Source organism: Pelophylax lessonae (assembly GCF_965119305.1).
Source record: "Pelophylax lessonae genome assembly, chromosome: 1".
Lineage (NCBI taxonomy): Eukaryota > Metazoa > Chordata > Amphibia > Anura > Ranidae > Pelophylax > Pelophylax lessonae.
Genome location: NC_138768.1, coordinates 693,047,329 through 693,060,462, shown reverse-complemented (window position 1 = coordinate 693,060,462; position 13,134 = coordinate 693,047,329). Strand labels below are relative to the sequence as shown.

Below are 13,134 nucleotides of genomic sequence, written 5' to 3'. Positions count from 1 at the left end.
ATTAAGCGGCGGGTGGCGTCTGAAGTTTGATGGCCCTTCGTGAAGCCCAATGGGTCAGGTTGTATGGGATTTGGTAGTAGATCGACTAAGCGGTTAGCTAGTACTTTGGCATATAATTTTCAAATCGTGGTTCAGAAGGGAAATTGGTTGAAAATGTTGGGGGGGGGGGGGGGTGGGATCTTGCCCTGGCTTTGACAAGGTCACAATCAGAGCTTTCAATATGTCAGTGGGAAAAGATGATAAGGAGGCAGCAGCACTGAAAAACCTGAAGATATGGAGTAGCAATATATGTTTGAAATGCTTAAAATATTAACCAGTGAAGCCGTCTAGGCCTGGGTATTTATTCTTCAGGAGAGTCGATGGCTGTGCTTATTTCTGAGGAACTAAAGGGTTTAAGATTTTCTAGTTGGTTTGCTGTTAGGCTGGGCAGCCAAATTGTATCAAGAAAGGACTGGATTTCGGCTGGGGTAGGTTGGAATTGAGCGTGATCCTCTTTAAGTTTATAGAGGGAACTGTAGTAGGCGCTGAACGCATCTGCAATCACTTGTGCATTGATTAAACGTTATTTGGAGATTCGGTGGAATAGGTAGGGAATATGAGATTTTAGGTGGTGACCCTTGGCCATATGGCATAGGAGTTTGCCCGCTTTGTTCCCTGAGGTATAAAAGGTCATTTTTAAGTGTTTTTTTTTGTTTTTCAAATTTATCAAGTAGTAGTGCTCTAAGTTCTAGGCGTAGTTTTAAGATCAGGCCTGGGGTATCTTAAGTTTAGGGTATCAGTATTCTGGATTTCAGTGGTAAATTTTTCAATGTGCTGCACCCTCTTTTTCTTTGCCCTAGCACCCAGTTTGATAAATATCCCATGCATCTATGCTTTTTGCGCAGCCTACAGAGTAGCTGGGTCAGAGACTGATTTGGTATTGATATTAAAGAATTCTTCTAGATGCTCTTTAAGTGTAGTGGCATAAGAAGTTGATTGAAGCAGATGAGAGTTCATTCTCCATAGGAAGGCAGGGTTAGATTTTGGGGAATCCTCTATTGTGATGCAGATTGGAGCATGATCTGACCATGTAGCTGTCGTTATGGCTGAGGTGGAGATTTTTTGCAGGAGCCATTGGTCTGTAAGAAAGAGATCGATGTGGCAATAGGAATTGTGGCAAGTGGAAAAAAAAGTGAAGTAGCATTCTTCGGCGTGCTGCCAATGCCAAAATCATATAATTGAAAATCTCTAGAGAGGGCTTAGGCTTGGTTTCCCCCGTGTAGATGGATTTGAGGTATCTAATTGTGGGTCTGAGGTAAGGTTGAAATCCCCACACTAGATGATATATCCTTGACGGGTTCTGACAATTTTCTTACAGAGTTCCTTTAAGAAGTGAATCTGATGGGTGTTAGGGGCATAAACATTTACAACGGTGACAAGGGAGTCATTCAATTTGCAAACAAGTATGAGATAGCGACCATTTTCATCTGAAATGCTAGAGATGAACTGGAAAGAAATGGTGTGTTTAACAGCTAACAGAACACCTCTTTTTTTGGCAGGCATGCTTGCAGTGAACACATGCAAGAATTGTTTGTGGGACATATATTGTTGCATTGGGCTGACATGGCTAGTTTCCAGAGGGAGGATCTTTTGGCGGAATGGTTAAGCCCCTTGGTATTGGTAGATAGTAGTTTGATAACCATAGTGCAAGTTTTGAGTAACAGAAGATCTTTGGTACTTGAGCTGCGGTGAGGGTAGATTTTGCTGAATTGTCAGGTTGACTAGTTGGTGGTTGTAGATGGTAAACTGTGTGAAGACAGTGAAAAAACAAAAGGAAGAAAAAAAAAAAAAAAGAAGAAGAAGAAACAGACTGCGACAGATAAGCGTTGAATGTTTGCGGTAAATAATCAAAAAAATGTTGATAACTTCCTGAGAATTAACAAGCACCGTACGTGCGCAGGAAGAACAGTGGGGTAAAGAGTTCTTATACAGCCGAAGGCTATATGACATTGGAGTGGCCAGTTTACCTTGCGACATGCGCGATTTGGAATCAGCGCAGTCACGATTTATAGTTGGTACGTTGCAGCTATGGGTGGCTAGCAGGTGGGATTCTCCTTTCTAATGTAGCTGCACTGTAGTGCAGGTTCCGGGTCGATTCCCCATTTGTGCAGGCGTTGCAGGCCCTCTTCGAGGGATGCTATAAGTTGTTGGGAGCCTTGGTGGGTGATCAAAAGCTTTGCTGGGTTGACCCACTAATACAGGATTTTGTGGTTGTGCAAAGCTTTGGTAATGTTTTTCAGTTGCAGATGGGTGTAGGGATCAGGTAGGGTTCTGTCACGAACCTGGTTGGAGGCTGAGGTGACGAGAGGGCTCCCCTTGCGGTTGAGTGCAGAGCACCCCTGGAGATGGTGACAGAGGGTGCTGTGCCCAAAGGTGCATGGGTTGCCTGCAGGTGTAGCTGTGTCAGGAATCGGATCTGCAGTAGGAAAGACAGTCACTTGGATCACTGGAAGTGCAGGCAGGTTAGTGCAAATCAAGGTCAGAAGCCAGGCCGAGGGTCAAACACAGGTAGTCAATCAGGAGCAGGCAGGAAATGTAACGCTCCTGCGTTTTTGTTATAGTGAGCTGGATTTGCAGCTGCAGAATCTCCACTCACTAGTCATGTAGAGATGTGTTGAATTACCAGATCCAACTCTCCAGACTCATCATTGTTGCCCGGCCTGCTTCAGCATGCAAATATACATACACTCAATAAGATGTTCCTGGAGTGATAGGATGTATACGACAGTATAGAGGTGATGAGCTGAAGGGACAGGCGTGAGCAGTGGTAGCAATGATAAGCACTTGATAGTAATGTTCAGGAGAGTAGTAGATGGTAATAGGTAGAATGCAGATAGGTTAGTAATCATGTATGGTAACAGGTGGTAGGGACAGCAGATGATATATACAGGAGAGACTAACCCAGTGCAAGGATAGATGGTAGTAGACTCAAGAGCTAGCAATCTATGTAACAGTGCAGATGACAGAATTAGTAATGCATAGATAGTAACAGTCCTTAGTGTGCAGAAGTAGATAGTGTAAGTTTGTTATGAAGGAATCCCCTGTGGGGTACTTATCACTAGTGAGGCTAGTAAGCAGAAGGGTCCGGTAGTAAGAGAGTGATCCGGTAGCGAGATACGGGATCAACAGCGAGGTTCCGGTCTGTTCCAGGTAAAGAGAATAGCTGGAGGCTCCGGCAGCATAAGACAAGGCTGTTAAGCATGCGGTTTGAACGAACAACCTGTGAGAGAAAGCCGGCGATTGAAATAGCCGCTCAGAGCGGCGCTCAGTGATGATGTCATGCGGCTTAAAGGTATATGCGTTCCACCTAACTGAAAAGGTGGGACGCAATATGCAACGGAAAATGGGCAATAAGGGTAACGAAGGTACCAGAATCTTACAGGAAGAAGTCCGTAAGGCAAGCCGGGTTCAGAGCAGGAGAAAGCCAGAGCAGGTCAAGGATAGCCGGGTCGGTAACGGGTAATCAATCAAGCAGGAGTTTCAAGGCACAAGGAAATCAGGTACTAGCTGAAGATAATCCAGCAATGAATGGCAGCCAGTGCTGAGTTTATATAGGAAGTGGATGTTGATAATTGGCACTAATTAGGACGTCCCACATGGCCATTTTGGAAATTAGCATATATGTCATTTCCTGACAGTCCTGCGTGGCCATTTTGGAAATTGGCATATCTGCCATTCCCTGACAGTCCCGCGCGGCCATTTTGGAAGTTGGCATCTTTGCCATTCTTTATCAAGTTCTTCCCTGACAGTGCCCCCCCTCCCCCCCGAGGGGCAGCCTCCGGAAGCCCAAACATGCCTGTTTCTCCGGAAATCTGTTAAAGAACTCCTGAAGGAGTTTAGGGGCATGTACATTACTTGCTGGTTCCCATGAGTTTTCTTCAGGTGAACCCCTAAGTGAACCCCTTCCACTTAATGAGATACTGCACTTGTCTTCCTCTTCTTCGACCATCTATAATGGCCTCCACTTCAAATTCTGTGTCCTCCCCTACCGTAACCGGAGGTGGAGGTGGCTCCTCCCTGTTAGGAAATGAACTAGTCACTGCTGATTTAAGTAAAGAGACGTGGAAGACTGGGTGTAACTTATAGGAGTTGGGAAGGTTTAATTCAAATGCCACTGGGTTAACTTCCCTTTTGATTTCAAAAGGTCCAATAAACTTAGGAACCAATTTCCGTGAGGGACAAGTGAGTTTGATGTTTGCTGTGGAAAGCCAAACTTTGTCTCCAACCTTAAATATAGGATTTCCCTTCTTCTTTTTGTCAAAGTGCCTCTTATAATCCTCTTGAGCCTTCAGTATTGCTTATTTAAGGGTCTGGTAGTTGGACTGTATAGACTCAACCCTATCCTGGACTGCCGGTACTGAAGCCTCCGGGGTGACATCCGGCAAAAAGGAGGGATGGTACCCATAATTTGCCCAAAATGGGGATTGATTCGTGGAGGCGTAAACAGAATTATTATATGCAAATTCGGCACATGGAAGAAGAGATGCCCAGTTGCCCTGGGTAAAGGTAGAGAAACATCTCAGGTATTGCTCCAATGTTTGATTGGTCCTTTCTGTTTGTCCGTTACTTTGTGGATGCTATGCGGACGACAAACAGACTTGGATTTGTAGAGTCCTGCACAATGATTTCTAGAATCTGGAAGTGAACTGCACCCCTCTGTCGGACACAATACTACTTGGTAGTCCATGTACTCGGACAATTTCTTTAATGAATATATGTGTTGTATCCATAGCTGAGGGGTGCCTATCATAGGCAGGAAGTGAGCCATCTTGGACAGTCTGTCGACTACTACCAAGATGGTGGTGAATCCGTCTGAAGGGGGTAAGTCGACAATAAAGTCCATTGATATCATCCTCCATGGCTGTTCCGGAACAGGGAGAGGTCTCAGCAAGCCCAAGTGACCTTTACTGCGGAGACAAGTTACGCAGGAGTCCACATAATCTTTACAATCCTGTCTGAGATTGGGCCACCAGAAGGATCTTTGAACAAGATCACACGTTTTTCTGATGCCAAAGTGGCAGGTAAGGAGGTGATCATGACAAGCCTTCAGGACTTGGGGTCTTACTTCAGGAGGGATGAAAATGTTGTTATCATGCCATAAGAGATTTCCGTCTCTTTGTAATGCCAATGTTTCGGCTTCTGGGTACTGGGCAGAGGCTTGCTTGATAATTGTGCTTAGATCGGTATGAAGCAGCAAAAAGTTGTGTGGTGACAGGATCGTGCTGGGAGTAGGTGTTTCCGGGGTCTCTGGGAACATGCGGAAAAGAGCGTCAGCTTTCCCATTTTTGGATCCTGGGTGATATGTAAGGTGGAAGTTGAACCTAGAGAAGAATAGGCCCATTAGGCTTGCCGTGGTCTGAGTCGCTTGGTTGTCCTGAGGTACTCTGGGTTCTTGTGATCTGTAAAGATCATAATTGGGTGTGTAGCGCCTTCCAGAAGGTATCGCCATTCCTCCAGTGCCGACTTGATGGCTAGTAGCTCCCGGTCACCCACATCATTCATAATTCTTCTCTGGTGGAGTCATCTTCCTGGAGAAGAAAGCGACGGGGTGAAGAAGGGACTTGGGCCCCTGGCGTTGAGACAGAATGGCTCCTGTGGCAACTTCAGAGGTATCTACCTCAAGAACAAAGGGCAAAGCTGGATCTGGATGTTGCAGTACTGGAGCGGATGTAAAAAGGATCTTAAGCTGATCAAAGGCTAACTGGGCTTCGGGAGACCATTGGAACCGGACCTGCTGGCGGGTTAACTGGGTAATGGGAGAAATGATTGTAGAAAAGTCCTTGATAAAGCGTCTGTAAAAGTTAGCAAACCCGACAAACCTGGATGCCTTTCTTGTCAGTGGGAGCTGGCCAATTGATAATAGCAGCCACCTTCTGTGGGTCCATAGAGATCCCTTCTGTGGAGATGATCAGTCCCAGAAACTGAATGGACAGTTTTTCAAACTCGCACTTCTCTGCCTTTGCATACAGTCCATGTAATCTTAATGTGGCCAAGACCTTTTTTACATGCACCCGATGAAGATCCAGGGAGGCAGAGAAGATGAGAATATCATCTGGATACACTATTACAAAGTGATCTAGGAACTCTCGAAAAATTTCATTAACTAAATGTTGGAAGGTGGCTGGAGCATTACATAGTCCAAAGGGCATGACTAGATATTCAAAGTGCCCGAAGCGGGTCCTGAAAGCTGTCTTCCACTCATCTCCCTCGCGAATGCGGACCAAGTTGTAGGCACTGCGTAAATCTAACTTGGTAAAGATTCGGGCAGAACGGAATCTTTGGAAGAGTTCAGGGACAAGAGGGAGTGGGTAACAATTTTTAATTGTAATTTTATTAAGTTCCCGATAATCCACACAAGGTCTCAGTGAGTGGTCTTTTTTCTGGACGAAGAAGATGCCGGCGCCAGCCGGAGAGGAGGAGGGGCGAATGAATCCTTTCTCGAGATTTTCATTGATATAAAGGCGTATAGCCTCCAAATCAACTTCAGAGAGAGGGAGAATTCGCCCAAAAGGAATCTCCGCACCTGGAAGTATCTCAATAGGGCAATCATAAGGCCGATGAGGTGGTAGGGCATCAGCCTTTTTCTAGTCAAATACATCCAGGTAGGAATGATAGGCTGGCGGTACTACTTGGCTAGTACTGGTGATGGGTTGAACAGACAGACAAACAGGAGGCTTGCTGATTTCGGGGACAAAGCAGTGCTGCTGGCAGTATTCAGAGTTGAAGGAGATTCTCCCCGATGGCCAATCAATTTGAGGATTGTGCGCCCGGGGCCAAGGAATTCCAAGAATAATAGGCAACATAGGGGAACACAAAATGTCAAAACAGAGAAATTCCTGATGACCAGAGTTCATCCTGGTTAGGATGGGGATAGTCTCCTGTGTCACGGGTCCGGATCTGGGAATAGTCCCATCAGCTAGATGGACTTCAAGTCTCTGCTTCTTATTCCTAAGCGGTATTTGTAATCTCTTTGCCAAGGTGATGTCCATGAAGCAGCTGCATGCTCCGGAGTCAAGGATTGCCTGGAGCAGGATTTCCCCTTCCGCCACCTGCAACGAGATGGGTAGGACAAGGTGAGCAGGAGGGGATCCAGAGACCTGGAAGTAGACACGACATGGAGGAAGGCACTTACTAGGTCTCACGGGACAGTTGCTTAGGAAATGTCCAGAACCTCTGCAGTACAGGCAGAGATTGGCCTGTCGTCGCTGTAATTTCTCAGCAGGGGATAGGGTACTCTGTACTAGTCCAATCTGCATCGGTTCTCCTTCAGCAACAGGAGCAGGCAGAGATTTAAGCACAGGTGCAGGTGAGGGTGGAACCCTGGGGAGCATCCAGGAAGGATGGTACGTACCAGTCTTTTCAGATCTTCGCTCCCGCAGGCGGCGATCAAGCTGAATGGCCAGCTTAATAAGATCCTCCAGGGTGGCCGGGGCATCAACTCTAATTCGTCCTTAAGGACTTCAGATAGACCAAGCCGGTACTGGTATTTGAGGGCTGCCTCATTCCAGCCGGTATCTGCCAACCACTTGCGGAAGTCCACAGTATAGTCCTCCACTGGGCGTCCCCCCGGTTGGAGGTTATGAAGGGCAGTTTCTGCAGTCGTCACACGTTGAGGGTCGTCATATAATTGTGCCATGGCATCCAGCAACGTGGAGACTGAATTAAGCATCAGGCTTTTCTGCTCTAATAAATGGTGAGCCCAAGACCGGGGGTCTCCTGAGAGTAGAGATATGATAAACCCCACCTTCACGGACTCCAGGGAGAAAGTCCTGGGCTGGAGGGCAAAATATAACTGGCAGGCGTTCTGGAATGCCCTAAACTTCCGTCGGTCCCCCGAGAAGCGTTCGGGGACTGGAACTCTGGGTTCTGGAACTGGCATGACCACCGAGGAGGCCAATGGGCAATGGGTTCTTGGGCTGAAGCAGCTGAAGCAGAGGGTGCAGCAGGTGGATTCTGGACGTTGGGTGCAGCAGATACTGCAAGGTTCTGTAGGCGACCCCCTAATTGAAAGTATCCATCTTGCAGATTCTTCACTGCTTCTTCACTGCACAGAGCCTCTAGCGGGGAAGCACCTCTTTCAGCTTCAGACATAAGGCTGGATTATGCTGTCACAAACCTGGTTGGAGGCTGAGGTGACGAGAGGGCTCCCCTTGCGGCTGAGTGCAGAGCACCCCTGGAGATGGTGACAGAGGGTGCTGTGCCCAAAGGTGCACGGGTTGCCTGCAGGTGTAGCTGTGTCAGGAATCGGATCCGCAGTAGGAAAGACAGTCACTTGGATCACTGGAAGTGCAGGCAGGTTAGTGCAAATCAAGGTTCAGAAGCCAGGCCGAGGGTCAAACACAGGTAGTCAATGAGGAGCAGGCAGGGAGAAGTCCATAAGGCAAGTCGGGTTCAGAGCAGGAGAAAGCCAGAGCAGGTCAAGGATAGCCAGGTCGGTAATGGGTAATCAATCAAGCAGGAGTTTCAAGGCACAAGGAAATCAGGTACTAGCTGAAGATAATCCAGCAATGAATGGCAGCCAGTGCTGAGTTTATATAGGAAGTGGGTGTTGATAATTGGCACTAATTAGGACGTCCCACATGGCTATTTTGGAAATTAGCATATATGTCATTTCCTGACAGTCCTGTGCGGCCATTTTGGAAATTGGCATATCTTCCATTCCCTGACAGTCCCGCGCGGCCATTTTGGAAATTGGCATCTTTGCCATTCTTTATCAAGTTCTTCCCTGACAGGTTCCCATAATGCGGGCTTTTTGCATGAGTTGATTTTTGACATCAAAGAAGATTATACGTAGGATAACATCCCTGGTATTGTGTCGGGTAAGTATGAGAGTTTCGGGAGCCTGTGGATGCGGTCAATGTTCAATTCTCTGTTCTTGAGCTCTAGTAGCATAGCTTTGCTTAGGCTTCGGACATATGGGGATAGGTCTTTGGTCTGTAATTCTTCAGATATTCCCCTATTTTAAAGCAGAGTTTGACCCTCAAAATGTACTTTTCACCATCCGCTTGCTTTTTTTTAACTGAAAAAATTGGAGAATTACAATTTTTTTTTTCATTCACTTACCTTGTTTTTAAAGAAAATATACTTACCTTCCTTCCTCTTCCTCCCTCTGCGGACATGGCCGCCGACGTCACTTCCTGCTTGCATTGACTCCTGGGAGATGAACGTCATCGATCCCAGGAGTCAATGCGCCTACATCGGCCCTGCTCGTCACTTCCAGTGCAGGCGCGTCATTCCCTGCTGAACAGCTTCTGGGCATGCCCAGAAGCTGTGCAGGGATGACGCGCCTGCACCGGAAGTGACAAGCAGGGCTGGTGCAGGGCATTCTGGGACTCCGACTTCACCGAAGAGGACACCGAAGAGGACGCTCCAACCTCAGATGGCAGCGCTGGACAAGACATTTTCAAGTTAAGTATTTCTTATAAAAGGTAAGTGAAACAGGGGACAGTTCAGAGGCTATCATTGCTTAAATGTACTAGCCATGATTGTTTCAGGGGTATTTTTATCTAAAAATTTATTTTCAGGGTGGAACTCCACTTTAATGTTATTCCGGCGAGACCTATTTTCGAGGTCTGCCAGTTTATTTTTGATCCAGTTATTTTCATCGTTATGATCAGCTTGTGCATCGATAAGCTCATTAACAGTAAACGCATATGCACGCATCTGAGTTTCCACATGAGATACTCTGTCTCCCATCGATGTGACATCCTGCCTGAATTGCTGCATGAAAGACAGCATATCTGATTGTAGTGTGCTTCTCAAGGATATTAACATATCTTTAGGTGTTGTTTCCATAACAGGCTGGTTGGTGGTCGGGAACATAACTATAGCATCTGGTTGTGCAAACTGGGGCCCAGGGGAGAGGGATGGCTGGCTCACCTCAGGTATGACTGGAGCTGGAGAATCCATCCTCATCCGTGCTTTGGCTGGGCTGCTAGTGATCAGGGTGCCAGGAGGGGATTCACATGAGTCTGCAATGATGCTCGTCATCTCTATTGAGCTGTTTTGCGGAAAGGATGCAGCTTCTGGCAGGGATGACTGAAGAAGGGTTGAGCTGGCTGACAGGGCCACGGTGCCGGCGCTATCTGGCCTGTGCGGGTCCATGGGTTGGAACATGAAGGCGGTGAGATTTTGAAGCAGTCTCTCTTCTTTGTTTCGCTGCCCTGCCGCCGCTGAGTAGGGAAATCGTTTAGGGATCTTTCCCGGTGTCGCTGAGTCATGAATTTGTGGTTAAAGCCGCATTTGCCAGTTCCGACGCTCAGAAGCCTTTAGAGCACAGTGTCCATCTTGGGCTCTGGCTGGCCACGCCCCCCTGATGATGGATAGATATTTTGTAGAGGATGTGGTACATGTACATCCATAACCATAAGGAGGCGGCCATTGTGCCCCTACTCCTTTTTCATTTTGTTTGTAACATAGCCATAGTATCCAACAAATATGCTGTAATTGCTATGCCATAAACAAGAGTCTAACAGACCTCAGCACAATTATTTTACATGTAGTGCAGGGGGAGGTGCTTGGCGTACACAGTGAAGTGGTCAGGAGGATGAATTGGATATCAGGGCATGTAATGCAGGACTCATTGTGTAATGCACAGAGTGCAGGGCTCAGACATAAGTAAGGCACATTGTGCAGAGGTTAGAGATACATAACACAAAGAGCACCCAATACAGCGTAACACACAGGTCAGCAGACAAAGCACAACAAAAAGTTACCTCCAATTCCAAGACAAAATCTCTTTCCACTAGTACAAATTTAGAACCTGTTCAGTAGAACTTCCCCACTAGTACAGATCTTCCCCAATAACAGCCCCCTGCTTGAAACTCACTCACCAGAAAAAAAAGGAAGCCCTTCAGAGTGAGGAGAAGTCCTATCATCTTGTTCATGTGATCTAAGTCAAGGAGGAGCTAAGGTAAGCCTTCCTTGCTCTGAACTTGTACTGTGTAAATTTGAGGTCTGACAGATGCAAAGAAAGCACTTTGGGTGCCTGGTGACTTTCAGTGCTAGCTGCTGCAGCATGGACACCTTGTGGGGAAGAATTTTCGACCCCCTAACCTATGTATGCCCTACTTACTGCTAATAATTTTGCTAGTTTATATTAAACAGTCCTATAATGTCTGCATATGTCAATGTATAAGACCACTATATGTCTATTTTTTACATGCATTTTAGAAATTAGGCATTATTATCATTGATACACTGTCCACATTTGAACTTGCATGCCCTGCTGGTTTATGGCTATATTTATGGCATTGATGTATACAATTGAAAAAAAAAAACAAAAAAAATGTATTTTGCTTTCTACAGGTCTTTCTAGAGAAGCTCCCTAAAGACTTTGCTGCTGCTGTTACAGAATATAACAAGAAGGTTGCCACAGTCTTTGGCCACTGCCTTCTTACAGCTTCCAAACTGGCAGATATGGAGAAAGAATATCAGCTACCTCTCACACAAATCAGTATGTGTATTAATAGACCTAACTATGTTAACATCATGGCATATACAGTAATACTATTATGTACACAATGTCTCCATGTGCTGGATCCCCCGCAGTCAGCCAGTTCACATCAATTCTGTTAATATTTTACAAAATAATATTTAAATCAGCCAGTGCTGAATAATCCCCGTACATAAAAACCAAGGACATTGGAGGGACATTAGTGAGTTAAGTTGTGTTCCCGTATTTAACGTTTTTTTTTTTATGTATGTGTCATTCAGCGCCAGCTGATGTGGGTATTATTTTGTATAATGTTATTAAAGCAGAGTTCCAGCCTCAAAAGCGACTTTGGGCGGGGGGGGCGGAGCGACCGCGGACGTGTATGGCCGCATGAGTTAGGAGCTCCGGCACAGGACCAGGGAATCTACCTCTACGTTGCCGAATCCCTCTCTCCACTCGCACCCCCTGAACGGTAGTGCACCCGAGCAAGTAGCGGAGATGTCTAGAAGACAGCGGGACCCGCCACAGCCGCGAAAACTGACCCTGTACTTCCCACCAGCAGCGGGCCGCTCGAGCCAAAATGGCGCCCGGACCTCACTAAACAAGGATGCAGCCAGCGCCCTGGCAGCAGCAACTCTCCTGCGAGATGCACAGCTCTCGGCGGATAATGATCCGGACCCAGCCTCAGGTCAGTCGACTCCCTCCACTCACAGCCCTGCTAAAAGCAAGCAGAGGCGCTCTTCCTTATCGGACCTAGCTAGCCCTATGTATGGGGGGAACATGGCGGGGGAAACACCAGACATGGAAACCTCCATCCCGGACCCTATTGCAGCTTTTCCAACTACAGGGCAGCCCATATCTGATACAGCCCTTAAAGATATTGTGATGCTGCTGCGTTCTTCTTTGCAAGCTGATTTATACTCTGGCCTGAAGGACTGTAAGAGAAGTGTACAAGTTGTGGAATCCAGGGTTGATCATATGGAGACCCAAATGACAGACTTTGCAACCTCATTTAATACCATGGTGGACGCCCACGCGTCCCAGGCAGATGACATATCATGGATTAAATCTAAACTAGCGGATCTGGAGGACAGATCTAGAAGGAGCAATCTCAAGATACGCGGCATCCCTGAAACAGTTTCCTCTAACCAACTCCCGCACTTTGCAAGAGATCTTTTTTTGGCTGCGGTTCCTGGGTTTTCTCCCACAGATGTGACAATTGACCGTATACACCGCATCCCCAAGCCACCACATCTCCCTGCGGAAGTGCCAAGAGACGTGCTACTTAAAATGCACTACTACCAGGCTAAAGAAGGTATACTCCTAGCCTTTAAGCAAAAGGATCAACTGCCTGAGCATGCAAAAAATCTACAAGTTTTTCCCGACTTCTCCCGATACACGATGCAACGCCGCAACAATCTGCTAACTATCACCAAGGCCCTGCGCAACCATGATATTCCTTACAAATGGAAATACCCGGCGAGTCTGATAATTACCAAAGAAGGTTCCACCAAAACAATACACTCATTGGAAGCTGGATTAGAACTTCTCCACACCTGGAATATCATTCCCCCCCAACCCCCAACCTATACGCCACCTCAGAAGACGAACTCGTCCCTTGGATGGTCCAAGTCTGCTCACAAACACCGCTCTAAATATTA

The 13,134-nt window shown here is 46.8% G+C and overlaps 1 protein-coding gene across 1 annotated transcript in view; it reads left to right on the top strand.

The window, feature by feature from the left end:
* The window catches only part of LOC309545028 (putative ATP-dependent RNA helicase DDX60), a 496,323-nt gene that overhangs the window by 457,386 nt on the left and 25,803 nt on the right, over positions 1-13,134 (top strand). The window contains exon 35 of the mRNA XM_082244135.1: positions 11,347-11,494. Within this exon, the coding sequence (XP_082100261.1) occupies positions 11,347-11,494 (148 nt within the window). The remainder of the gene's footprint in view (positions 1-11,346; positions 11,495-13,134) is intronic.